General features: G+C 36.4%; 1 protein-coding gene across 1 annotated transcript; it reads right to left on the bottom strand.

Moving 5' to 3' along the window:
- Positions 1–332: 332 nt before the first annotated feature.
- On the bottom strand, positions 333–12,673 carry LOC148272542 (uncharacterized; the record flags this gene model as incomplete). The annotated part of the gene is given in 10 exon segments (XM_088239907.1): positions 333–771; positions 2,155–2,233; positions 3,577–3,740; positions 4,562–4,686; positions 6,278–6,425; positions 6,428–6,447; positions 7,147–7,307; positions 8,311–8,940; positions 9,549–9,694; positions 11,941–12,673. Coding segments are annotated over 10 exon segments (2,520 nt in total), but the record flags the coding sequence as incomplete, so codon positions are not given.
- Between the last annotated feature and the right edge of the window lie 4 nt (positions 12,674–12,677).

Below are 12,677 nucleotides of genomic sequence, written 5' to 3'. Positions count from 1 at the left end.
CGTGCATGAGAAGATGTATGAATGTAGAGGGAGCGAGGTCTGTATGCCAAGATAGAGTGATATCGCGTTCTATCTTCTCTTTCTACCCCTACGGGGAAACGGCGTGATGGTTTGTTTGTTTGTTTTTATTTAACGTTAATCCTCTACAAAAGGCAAGAAAAAATGTAACCCGGCATTGTCCCTTTTAGACCCAAGCCACTTGTCTATTTGAAGCATTCTTGGAGGAGAATGCAAAAACATATTTTTACTAGTTAACTTAAAAATGTTAATTTTTAAGTTACGTAGTTGTAATAACCCTACGATATTACAAATTATTTGTTGTTTTTATGTAATTTATTTCTTCTTTTTGTTTGTACTTAGATATTTGATTTTTTTTTCCAAATACAAGCATTTTTAAAGTACACGTTAATAATTTCTGAAAAATCTCAAGTCATTCGTTTTCTTAAACATAACCTCACTATTTGCCATCTTCAAAGCACTGGCACTGCCCCCCGGTGTGTATGTGACCGCCTATTGCTTGCTCGAAGGCTTTCTGCCCGCTGACAGCGAAGCTCTGCCCGTGCTTGGTGACGGTTTGCTTGATTTGGCCGTTGTAGCCGGCCTGCTGTTGCTGGTTTGCCCCCTGCAGGTTTCCGGCGTTGAGGAACCCGCTGTTGCCTATTTGCTGCTGTTGGAACAGGCCGGACTGGAAGTTGTTTCCTTCGAAGACGCTCTGGTACCAGAAGGCGTCGAACTTGAAGAATGAGGCGAGCTGGTTCGTCGAACCGCAACCTGAAAACATAAAAATTATAATTGAGTTATTTAAATAAAGATAATCTCTCAACTATATTTGTTGCAATAGACAGGGAAACCATTTTTGAGAAGGGGTCATAAAAGTCTAAGGATTTACAGGGTCTAAGACCTGTCATTAGGTCATAATCCCTGTAAATGCCTAGACTTCCATAGTCCATTCTCAAAATTGGTTTCCCTCTCTGTTGCAACAAATTTAGATCTAAATAACTCCCTAGGGAGGAAATCCAGGCGGCATGCAAACATTTGGACATACTCAAAACTTTGTTGAAATAATTTCTTACTTTCAAAGTTATTGTGCATTATAAATTTATTTATTAACCTTTTGTAAATGTTTAACATTCTATTAAGTATGGCATTTATACATAGAATTTGGAACGTAGTACACTGTGCCAAATTAACTAGCTAAAAAGTTTATTGCTAGGATTGGCATACATTTCTTTCCTTCCCATCTCTTCTCTTCTCTTCATAGAGTATAGTGTTAATTTAAAAAAATATATTTATCTTTATTAATCTTTGCTTTTAATTTTTGTATAATATTGTAAGATTCAATATGTCCATGTATTTATAATTTTCTCAAACTGAACAGTTTGGGTAGGTAGGAAGAAATTGCCTTAAAACAATATGCCCGCCCTTATATGTATATATATTGTATATGTATATAAAGTGTCAAATAAATAAATTTAACATATTAAAACAGAGAGGAAGAACATTTAAGAGAAGGTAATTTAGAAGTCCAGGCATCTACAGGGCTTATGAACCTTTCAATGGCTGGTTTAAGTGGCCACTTTACACACTGTGTAACATTCACCATTCTGCCTATATTTGAACATCTATATTCCTTCAATTCTTTCATCTGTTGATGTTTGTGAAGTTAAAGAGCTGAAACGATCCTTGTCTACAAAAATTTGGACAAACTTAAAATATTGTTAATAAATTTAAAGTTTAAGTGATATTTTAAAAACGAAATATAAAACAAAATTATACTAGAAGTAAGACAACAACAAGTCTTGCAGCTACTGAGCGCATGGACGATTGAAATTCTAGACCTTATTTACTAAATTTAGATATTTGATTGTTGATAACATTTACAAAATATGATAAATATAATATGATAGCTAACATCACGAAAAGTCTTGGAGCTTCAAAATATATACCTGTTTTACCATTCTTTCGTCATCCATTCGTTCTCCATGACCGAACCATCTCAAATCAAACCTGACTCAGATTTACACTCGCCTGATTTTGACAGTTTTAAAACTGAATTACTTTCATAAATATGTATTTCCTTTCAATGTTTTAATTCTGCCATGTCATTCTTGACCTTCAAAATGTTTTTTTATCATTTATATAAAGATTTGTTACCAGAATCCCATGAGTAAACTCCTTCCATGTAATATGTTCCATCTCCATTAGTACAGGCCAAAGCGCTTCCAATATCCACCTGAGAGTAGGAGAAACATATTTTTTTATATTTACGAATAAAATGAGAAAAAAATATTAGCAAACTAAAAAAAATACACGTGTGAGAATTCGACACACACATGAGTATATCACCACAAATATAAGATCAGAAACATAAAAAATAATTTAAAAAAACATACATATGGCACATTATACAGAATAAAAGGTTTAAAACATTAAGGAATTTGACTCTCAAAGAAAATCCTAATTATTTAAATTTATTTCAACAGGGAGGTTTAATAGATCAATGGTCACCCTATTAAGCTTACCCCCCCCCCTTCCCTCCATCCCCTCTCCTTTTTTCATCAATTCTCAAACAGTGGAATATTTTCATAATTTAATCAGTGCATGTTTGTCCTTATCAGTGCATGTGCTTATTAAAATGCATGTCGTGTCGGTTTTATATTTTTGTGCAACAACTATGGTGAAGGTGTATAGTGGGTTTTGCATGTTGGTTTAATTGGTGTCCTGACGAAGAGACGGGTACGTCCCGAAACCGGTAGACATAGAAAAGTCGGTAAGTGGTTATATACAAATATTTAATAACATTTAGTAAAATATTTGACCACAAAGTTAATGCTTTAAATATTAATAAAATCTTAATTGTTAAACTGCTGATCTTTGGCTCTTTTTTCGAAGAAAATAGTCCTTCATGCAAGCTTGTTTTAGTGCAAAAAACCGCGACTGGGTTAAAGATGTAAAATATAGTGCACTTTTTGTGTGAAGGAATAAGCTAGTTTCATTGTTAACTGGATGGACACTGGAGCACTTCATAGATTTTTTTCATAGGAATATATAAACAGTGGTAGTTATTAACAAATAACATTTATTTTCCCACAATCGAAGTCACTATAAAAACATTATTATCTAAAGTCAAATATAGTGGTAAGCTGTGCATAATCGCTACTACCCATGACCCTGTTATAGGTCCTGTCGGATATACAGATCTGGTGGCTTCTAAAAAGAATTTCGAGGCTTTTAAAAAGTTTTGTAATCATTTCGGCGAATTGATCATGTCCAATCAATTTAATCCCAGTCAGTGAATAATTCACTTCCCTCTCTTCTCAATCCAATGCAGTACATATTATTTACTTCTGGATTACTTTTTTTCAGCACAAAGATGCTAAGGCTACCAGATTTCAGAGAGCTCCTTCGGGCAGCTTTTCTCGTTTGACAACGAGCGAATTTTCCGTGTATGTGGGCACCGCCGAGGAGACTCATGTCCTCAGATGCGCTGTGCGGTATGTGGTGGGCTAGCTGTGCATAATCGCTTATTTGGACGATTCGCCCCCGCTATCTATTAGGGTACTAGGAATGTTTTACCTTGCAAACGCTGGCGGACTGTTGAGCTGGTTGCCCACAGATGCAAGTGTTGGCATCGTAATTCTCCAGAAGGTGGGGATAGTTCTGCTGGATTTGCGCTTGGCACTGCGGAGGCGATATCAAGTTCATGTCCACGCTGTGGATTATGCTATTGGGAATGTTCACTGAAAATAGAAAACAACAAAACATGAATGATATTTATTTATTTATTTGTTAATTTACACGCCCTACGGGCTTTTATATATATTAAAAATTACATTCAAGTGCAGCAGTGAAACAAAAGTATGTAAATTTAATCAAAATTAAAGATAACATAAGAAAAACTAAAAGATACAATAATAAGTAAAAATAAGGAAATGTACCAACATAGGTATAGGGTACATAGAAAAATATTTAAAAATTTTACATATCAAAAAGCTTTCAGCTCTTTTACTTCTCAAAAGTCAACAGATGGAAGAGTTGAAGAAATGTGGATGTTCAAACATGGGCAGAATGGTGAATGTTACACAGTGTGTAAAGTGGCCACTTAAACCAGCCAATAACAGGTCGTAAGCCCTGTAAACGCCTGTACTCCCATATTCCTTTATCAAAAAGGTTTTCCCTCTCTGTTGCATCAAATTTAAACAGAATTCACCTATTAATATGGCAATTCGATAGCTGAATATGGCATCATGTGGGTGAGATTCATCCAGCTGAACCAATTCACCTACTAGGCAATGCCTGAAAACAACTTCTCATTCAGTCGGTTAATTCAACAATTTTCTGAGTATGTCAAAATGTTTGCTGACCGGCTGGATTTCCTCCCTAGAATTGTTCAGATCTAATATTGTTGCAACAGAGAGGTAAAACATTTTCGAGAAGGGAATATGGAAGTCTAGGCATTTACAGGGCTTATAACCTGTCATTGGCTGGTTTAAGTGTTACTCAAACATCAGCTACTCAAAACATTGTTGGATGTTTTTTTTAAAATGAAAAATATTCTTACCTTGAAGAACCTGTTTTCCCCATCCTGTGGTAATGCACTTGTAGCGCCCTCCATTCTGGTAAAGTCTCTGGTTCACATCCTGGTTTGCAGGAGGCAAGCAAATTGGAGCGATATGTGGAGCCAATCTGAAGAATAACACTTATGAAATGAGTAAACACTATTAAAAACAGTTTTTTCAAAATACAATAATGTTCAAGTATACACAGCAGAGCATGTAAAACTCTACACTTTAGAGGGTGGAAAACCAATGCTTAAAATTGTATTTCTACAAAAAAATTAATACAATTCCACTGGAGTTCCTCAGGGGTCAATTCTGGGTATCTCACTTTTTGAAATCTTTTTCTTTAAATAAAAAAATTGACCCTTTCTTTAAGTTCCCAAACATAAGCAAAGCAGAGCATGTAAAGCGCTTTGGGAAGTAATGATTTAAAATTGAACGTAGTTATGCAGGAAGCAGCCAATCCACAATAAAAAAAAGAGATATCGGTGTTAACAGGTGCAATTAGGTCAACTCTTTATTCTGCTAAATATAGTCAGACTGCCCTCATACATTTTTTTTTTAATATTCACCTTTTGAAAAATATTGTCAATAACAAAAATGTGATTTTTCGATTTGCAGAAAACACCCACAGCATTAGAGAAATCTCATTAGATTTCTCAGTTTCAATGATTTTTAAAGCACAATAATGCTTTGAAAATCATTAAAACTGGTCAAATACATAATCAGATTCTTGTTTGTAATATTTAAAAAAAACATTTGTTCATTGTTCATCATTTGTCAAAGTCACTGTTGTGTGGATTTGATTATTCACTCTTTTCACAAAGGTGATATTATCTCAGTTGCACTTTTCTATGCCTGGCTGCTTTCTGCATAACTACGTTCAACTATTTTAATATTACAAAATAAATAGAAATCCCCTGGAATGCCCCAGGGCCAAATTCTTGGTCCCTTGTTTTTAAAAATATTTTTTCTTATTAATTTGATAGTAAATCTCTTCCATTTCCTTTCTTTTTTTAACTTAAAAAATTATTTACTCTTCAACCCCTTTCTATTTATTGTCTATTTAGAGGCATTTTTACTTTTTCTTTGATTTGATTTACTATCGAATTAGTTAGTTAAAGATAGAATATTTTTCAACATTATCATTTCTGTTACATGGCAGGTAAGGTGATCGGTCTATCGGCTACGGGTACCAGTCCAGGGACAGTAAAATATTGCAGTGTTAGATAAGCATTAAAACAAATATTTCACGTCGACCCTGCCAGGAATCAAAATCGGAATATGTCCCGGATTATCTTGTGAGAATGGCAGTGGAATGCACCAACCACTAAACTACTACCAATTTACGCCCACTAGATTTCCTTTTACAGGATTCTTAGCTGAGAGTAACCATCGAGTCGAAAATGCTCATCCAGGATTCTGGGTTTATTGCACTCGTATGTTATGCCCTTTTAAAACTGATTGGTTTGTTAACAAATATTGAATGACTTTAATCATTATAGTTTTTATTTTTTCTATCATTTATTATAGTTTGTAATAATTGAACGTACATATTTATGTGTTCATCCAAATTCAACATAGTTGCATACATATCTTATAATACGATGCTTTGCCTTTTTGAAAAATTCTCCAAGAACTTCATGCTTGTTATAAGTTCCAAGAGCGACCTTTTGTTTATACCGTATATTTCAATTGAAGATGTTTTCAAAACTGACCTGAGTTTCTCGGATAGAATCAGAACAGCAAAATCATTCAGCAGACTTCCAGTGAAGTATTGTGGATGCTTGTGGATCTTGGCTACTTGAACAATCTGGAAAGGTCTTGGTTCTTCGTCAATTCCTAGTTTATATTCACCTCCTTTACCAGCACATTCTTGGCGTCCAAACTACAAAAAGAAAAAATACATTCTAATTAAGAACACTTCAAACGGTTTAAAATATTTGCTTGGCTACCATCAGTTTTTTGATAGATTTTATCTAAACATTTGATAGAATGCTTCAGAATTCTATATTTTAAAAATTACAAATGTCTATCAGCTACCACCCTTCAGGTACCAGTCCAGGAACTGTAAAATATCGCGATGTAGACAAATATTTAACATACATCCTGCCAGGAATTGAATCTGGGAAGCATGGTAGAAGAAAGCACTGACCACTCTCGAAGCAGGCTTATATCTCCACCTGAATTTCTTTTTCAGGACTTGAGAGTATCCATCGAGTCTTCTGGTTCCCAATCTGTAACTAAAACTTTTACTAGGGGAAACTAGAATAACGTAAATGTACTGACCATGTGTATTTGGTGTCTGTACTGCAGTGAGGGGTAGAATGAAAGCTTTTAAAGTTTCTATGTTTGTAAAGAAGTATTACATTTTTGCTAAATTGGTTTTAAGAAATTGATCGAGAATATGAGAAACTAAAGAGATACTAGTCTTTGGGGTTCTGGTTCTACTTATCTGACATAACTGTTTTTTTTCTAACTGCTTGGACACAGAAAATATCAGACAATAGATTTAAAAAAAAGATTAATTGATATTGTGAATCAATGCAGTTTTCTGTAGCGAGATAATAAGGAAAAATAGTCTTACCCATCAACGCAATGAGCGCTTGTGACTATAACATTCTCTGAAGTAATAACTCCTCCACAAAGAAGTGTCCTGTTAGTCTGAAGAAGGATCATCGCTTGCCAGGGAATCTCTCCGAAATCAGTCTCAAACAACTCTTTGTTTCCGTAAGGTCTGCTTCCTCCCTATACCAAGAAATATTAAAAATGAGGCAAGCACAATATAAGATCTGGTTGGTACACTTAGAATCCTGTCCAACTCAATGGTCCGGAGCTGGCTTGAGAGTGCTTCGGTGATATGGAATCTACACGAGGCGAAATATTCCCCCATGTTAGAGAGGGTTCAGAAAAAAGTTCTGAGGTATAAAAAAAACATGAGGGAGTATGGTAGTTAGTTACTCTTGGCTCTGTCCCAGTGCATTTTTTTGGCCATGCTGGGGACCCTCAGTTTGCGACTTAGAAGGGATGGGTTCCCACTGATCCACTTTTTCTGGCTGATAAAAGGTTATATTGAGAACTCTGCCATTTTGGAGAATATAAATTTTGTATTTGAAAGAAGAATATCAGAAAGCCTTTTCATTGGCTGGACCTAGTGTGACATTTTCCCTTCATTCTGTGTTTAAACATTTTTAATTCTTCCATTCTTCATTTATTTAATAATAATCGATACAATTTTTTTTATTGAAGTCTAGAAAGAACGCATTCGGAAATTGGCTTTCCAAGAAAGAAGAAAAATAAAAAAAAAAATATGTAGTAGCAATTTTCTATCATAAAACAAATAAAAATCCCAATGAAATTCAAGCAGCAATGCTTGCAACAAAAGGCAACAAAAAAAAATAGAATGAGAAAAAAAACACAATCTCAAAACTCATTGTAAGTACAGGGGTTTAAAATTATACAACTAGTGACCTGAAGATATAAAAGAAATGAAAAGCCTTAAAGTAATTAAATCAATTTGAAGATATTTAAAAGGTGGAGAACAACAACCCACCATTACAACACATTGTTGAAGATAAAGAGGGAGGATGATCATAATCCTCAGCAGTGAGGAGAATGAAGCAGATGATGTAACGTGATTAAAAATGTTAATTAGTTCTAAAGATGGTATGACCTACTTAATAAAACATGAATAAATATAGGTGGGTACCCAAAATATGATATTTTAAATTGAAATTAAAGTTGTAATTACCTTTCGAACGCCACAAGTTTCCTGCTGGTTTTGCTGCTTGGCATTAGCGAAATTTCCCAACAAAAGTCCTCCATCGTTGATATTTTCTGTGTTGACCTTGCTCACGGGATTAATATCTGGGAATCCATTAGTACTACCTGGTCCAGTAGGATAATTGGGATTTGCGATTGGATTATTTGGGTACACTTGTTTGCCTGGATTTACTCGCGACCCTGAGGGATAACTAGGATTCTTTTTGTTGAATTGCTCCTCGTTTGGATATCCTGCAGGATTGACTGGATTTTGAAGTTGGACAGCTGGGTTGTTTGGCGTTGCTTGGTTTGAAGGGTACTGAGGAGGCTTCACAGGTGTAACTTGGTTGGGGTTAGCAGCGTAGATAGGGTTGTTGATAGAACCAGCTGGGTTGAGACCTAATCCATTGTATAATGGTCTTCTGTTATCGTTGTTTCTTTGGTTTGAGCCGTTAGGTCCTCGTACTGGCTTTCCTCTATTTTGGTCTGCTTTGTATGCACCAGTGTCTCCGAAAGCACCAGGGATCCACTGTCCGAGTTGGTTCGTGGGCCAGGGATCGGTGTAAGTTGGATCGCGACAACATTTGCCTACTACGCCGGTTGAAGGCTCTTTGCAATCCTAAAATAAAACAAAAAATATTGAAAACAAAAAAAAAACTAATTGATGGATTTAACGCTAACTTCTTTATACATTCATTTGGAAACAGTATTGGTCCAAATTACCAACCTTGAGGAACACCACGGTGTACAAATAGCGTTCATGAATTAAGATTAGAACAGTTTATAAGGTAAAATAGGTAACTAATCAAATTGGAATCATAATGTGGAAAACTTCTAAATATAGAAATCAAATATGATATTTTAGGAAAGGTTGTTGTAATATCTGTCCCTGCTGAAATGCTGAAAGTCACATTTGGTAAATGGTTCAGGAGAGCGGTATGAAGTTATAAAACTGTTTCAAATCTATCGATCGAAGTGAAAACATAATTTATTGCTGTTTTTTTGGATTTATTGGCTTTTGATAGAAATATTTAAGAAAAAAACATTAAAAATATGGACTGTCAAATAAACATGGGACTTCAATGTTTTTTGTTCTGACTGCCCGGCCTGCGCAATAAACGAGTGGCCATAGTGACCGCGCTGCGCCACTATGGCCACTCGCTTATATGGTAACAACTAATAAAATGTTTCAAAATATATGTATTTATGGCATAAATAATGTCTTACCGTGAGTGGCACTCTGAACTCTTCTTGTTCTTTGGTCAACCTGACGCTGGAGTTAGAAATGATTCCATCAGCAGTACAGAATTCTTTGGGGGTACATTTCAGGGCAGCGGCACAACCGGATGGAACTATTGGGACAGCTTCTGGAACTAAAAAAAAAAATATTAAGATCTTGTAATGGTGTCGCGGACAGGTTCTTGATTTGCATTTCTTAGCTAAATTATTATTATTGTTGATTCCCTTTTGTGCTGCTGCGGATATTCTAAGCAATCTTCTGAACACATGTGGTCTTGCCCCTTTCCCTTTCTCTATGAATACTGAATGAAGCTTCTTGCTACCATCCGTATTCCTTGCCTTTTGAAAAGAAAAACAAAGTCAAAAATTGTCGACGTGGTCCCCCTGAACACACTTGTATACACTTCTTCCAGTGATGTTTCAACACTTCTATAGCTTCCTTACTTCATTATTACACGTTATTATTTAACTTCTGGATTACTTGGAGACTAAGTCCTTAGATGCAGAGAGCGGTGGGCGAGCAAGCTTAATTATTCTCGTCTAAAATGTCCCCGAAATTCAAATAGTTACTTATGTAAATCGTATCGATAATTTCGATTAGGTATTGAAATGCAGCTATTGTGAAGTATTTGAATACTAATTTTATGAATTAACCAAGGAAGTATTCTGTGTGATTCAATGCTTTTAAGCAAAAAATCGTATCATAAATACGTTATAATTAAACATGTAGAAATGCATGTCAATGAGAATATATTATTTGGAAGGTGAGCATAGGAAGTGCAGTGTTTAAATAAAAAATAATCGTATTGTGTTATTAAGCAATCTGTGCGATTTATTGTCAGCTAGATAAGTGCACAAATAGCGATGCTATGACATCACTATGGCCGTGTTAATACTTAACAGATTTTAGGTTTCTGAGTTGAATTTTGTCTTTAGATCCTCAGTTGACCAGTTTTATCATCGATAAACCATGCCTTTGATTTCAGGTTCATGAGCTACCTAAACAGATTCAAGCTATCCGAGATTAAATCCTGCTCGTGTGATGAAGTAACTCTCCAAGATGTCTCCCATCTGTTGATGCATTGCCCTCTTTCAGCTTATTTATTTATTTTATAGAAACGTACATCAATTTACATAAAATTTCTAAATAATTATCGTACATTTTCAATAATGGTACAGTAGCTTACAGATAATGCAACTGGAGGCGCAAAAGACATCTGGATGAGGATTTACACGATATTCATCTAGTGATAAGTCATGAGGACTTGTGAAGAGGGATAATATTGTACATGATAGATATAGTTGTGGTTAATGATTTGCTTCTCAGCAGAATCGAAGAAGGGAGGCACCTTATCAAAACCATCGGAGAAAAGTGAGCCCAATGGGTCAGCCACATTATGCGCCATGAGGGTCTCCTACATGACATAATAGAGGTAATGACTGAGGGGACAAATTACAGAGGGGGCCCCCGACGGGAGTATTTGGAGCTAGTGTGCGAGAATTTGAACTGCGACTCGTATATCGAGCTGAAAAGGGCTGCAGAGGATAGAGACAGTGGAGGACGAGATGCGAGACTTTGTTGCAAACCAATCCCCAGGATTGAGACTGCGCAGAAGAAGGTAAAGTTAAGACGATAACATTTATCAATGATAGCAGGACACCAAATGCTGAACAGATCGATCGCAATCTAAGCGGATCGGAAGGTCTGTTGACGAACGACAACAACCGCCTCCTCCTTGTTCATTTTCTGTGGTTTTCTTGTCTAATGAGCAAATGCATCTTACTTGACATCTAAATAATATTCGTATCTTTTATCCAAAATCTTCAGAACATTTTAATAATTGCTGTCAGGGCCTGTTAGGGTGAAAGCGACACTTTGTGGAATTAAAATAAAGCGAAGCATTATGGCGATGTGTTTGCAAACTAATTAAGCAAAGTGCACAAAACAGTTTTTAAAAAAACCTGCGTAGTGACCATGATGTCAAAATTGAATACTTCCACGAAGAGACCGACTGCTTCTGCTGCAGTTTCAGAATGTTCCTATTTTGTTACTATAAGGTTATAAACATTGTATGAATTCATTTTTCCTTGCTTAGTTCTTGGAATAATAAATAAAAGAACACGAAAGAAAGATGCTGACTGTGAAGTCAAAATATTTAGCCAAACAATTGTGTTGCTTTTGTTGACATTTTTCTAATTTTTTATATGTACCTTTTTGAATCTTTCATCGTTTTGTAGAATCGGATGTTTATCTCGTCTTGTTCCAAAATTTGATCTGCATCCAGCTTTGATTTGCTTCCCGTTTTGATATATGTATATTAAATTTGCAGACTAATTTAAAATTGTCTGAATTTTAAAAGACAAATTTTCAAATACTAACCTGGTCTGGGACGATCTCTCGTTTCATCCAAAATGGTGCCGCCTTCACTGTCTCCTGGTCGCGGAACGATCTGTTGGCTTCCGATTGAAGATTGAGGGCTTTCATCATCGATAGGAGGAAGGTATCCTGGTCCCTTTGTTGGTTTAGGTGCAGATGGCACATAAGGCGTGGGTTTAGGTACATAAGGCGTTGGTGCAGGTGCAGCTGGCGTTGGTTGTGGTTTATATGGAGTTGGTTGTGGCTTGTAAGGAGTCGGACTCGGGACGTAGGGTGTGGGTTGTGGCTGGTATGGAGTTGGTTGCGGCTTGTATGGAGTTGGTTGTGGCTGGTATGGAGTTGGTTGCGGCTGGTATGGAGTTGGTTGTGGCTTGTACGGTGTTGGTTGTGGCTGGTATGGAGTTGGTTGTGGCTTGTAGGGAGTAGGTTGTGGCTGGTATGGTGTGGGTTGTGGTTGGTACGGAGTCGGTTGTGGTTTGTATGGTGTCGGCTGTGGTTTATACGGTGTGGGTTGTGGTTGATACGGAGTCGGTTGTGGTTGGTACGGTGTGGGTTGCGGCTTGTACGGAGTCGGTTGTGGCTTGTACGGGGTGGGTTGTGGCTGGTATGGAGTCGGGGGTTGAGCGGGGAAAGTTGGAACTGGAGGATTGTAGGGATTTTCTGGTTCAGGATATTCGTATGGTTTAGGTGTTTTCTCATCTACCGGTGGAAGGTAAGGAGTGCCAGGCTTATCTGAGTTA

Source organism: Micrasema longulum, unplaced genomic scaffold, assembly GCF_059751315.1.
Source record: "Micrasema longulum isolate JH-2025_06_02 unplaced genomic scaffold, ASM5975131v1 h1tg002302l, whole genome shotgun sequence".
Lineage (NCBI taxonomy): Eukaryota > Metazoa > Arthropoda > Insecta > Trichoptera > Brachycentridae > Micrasema > Micrasema longulum.
Note: the sequence above shows the minus strand (reverse complement) of the source record. Positions and strands in the feature narration are given on the sequence as shown.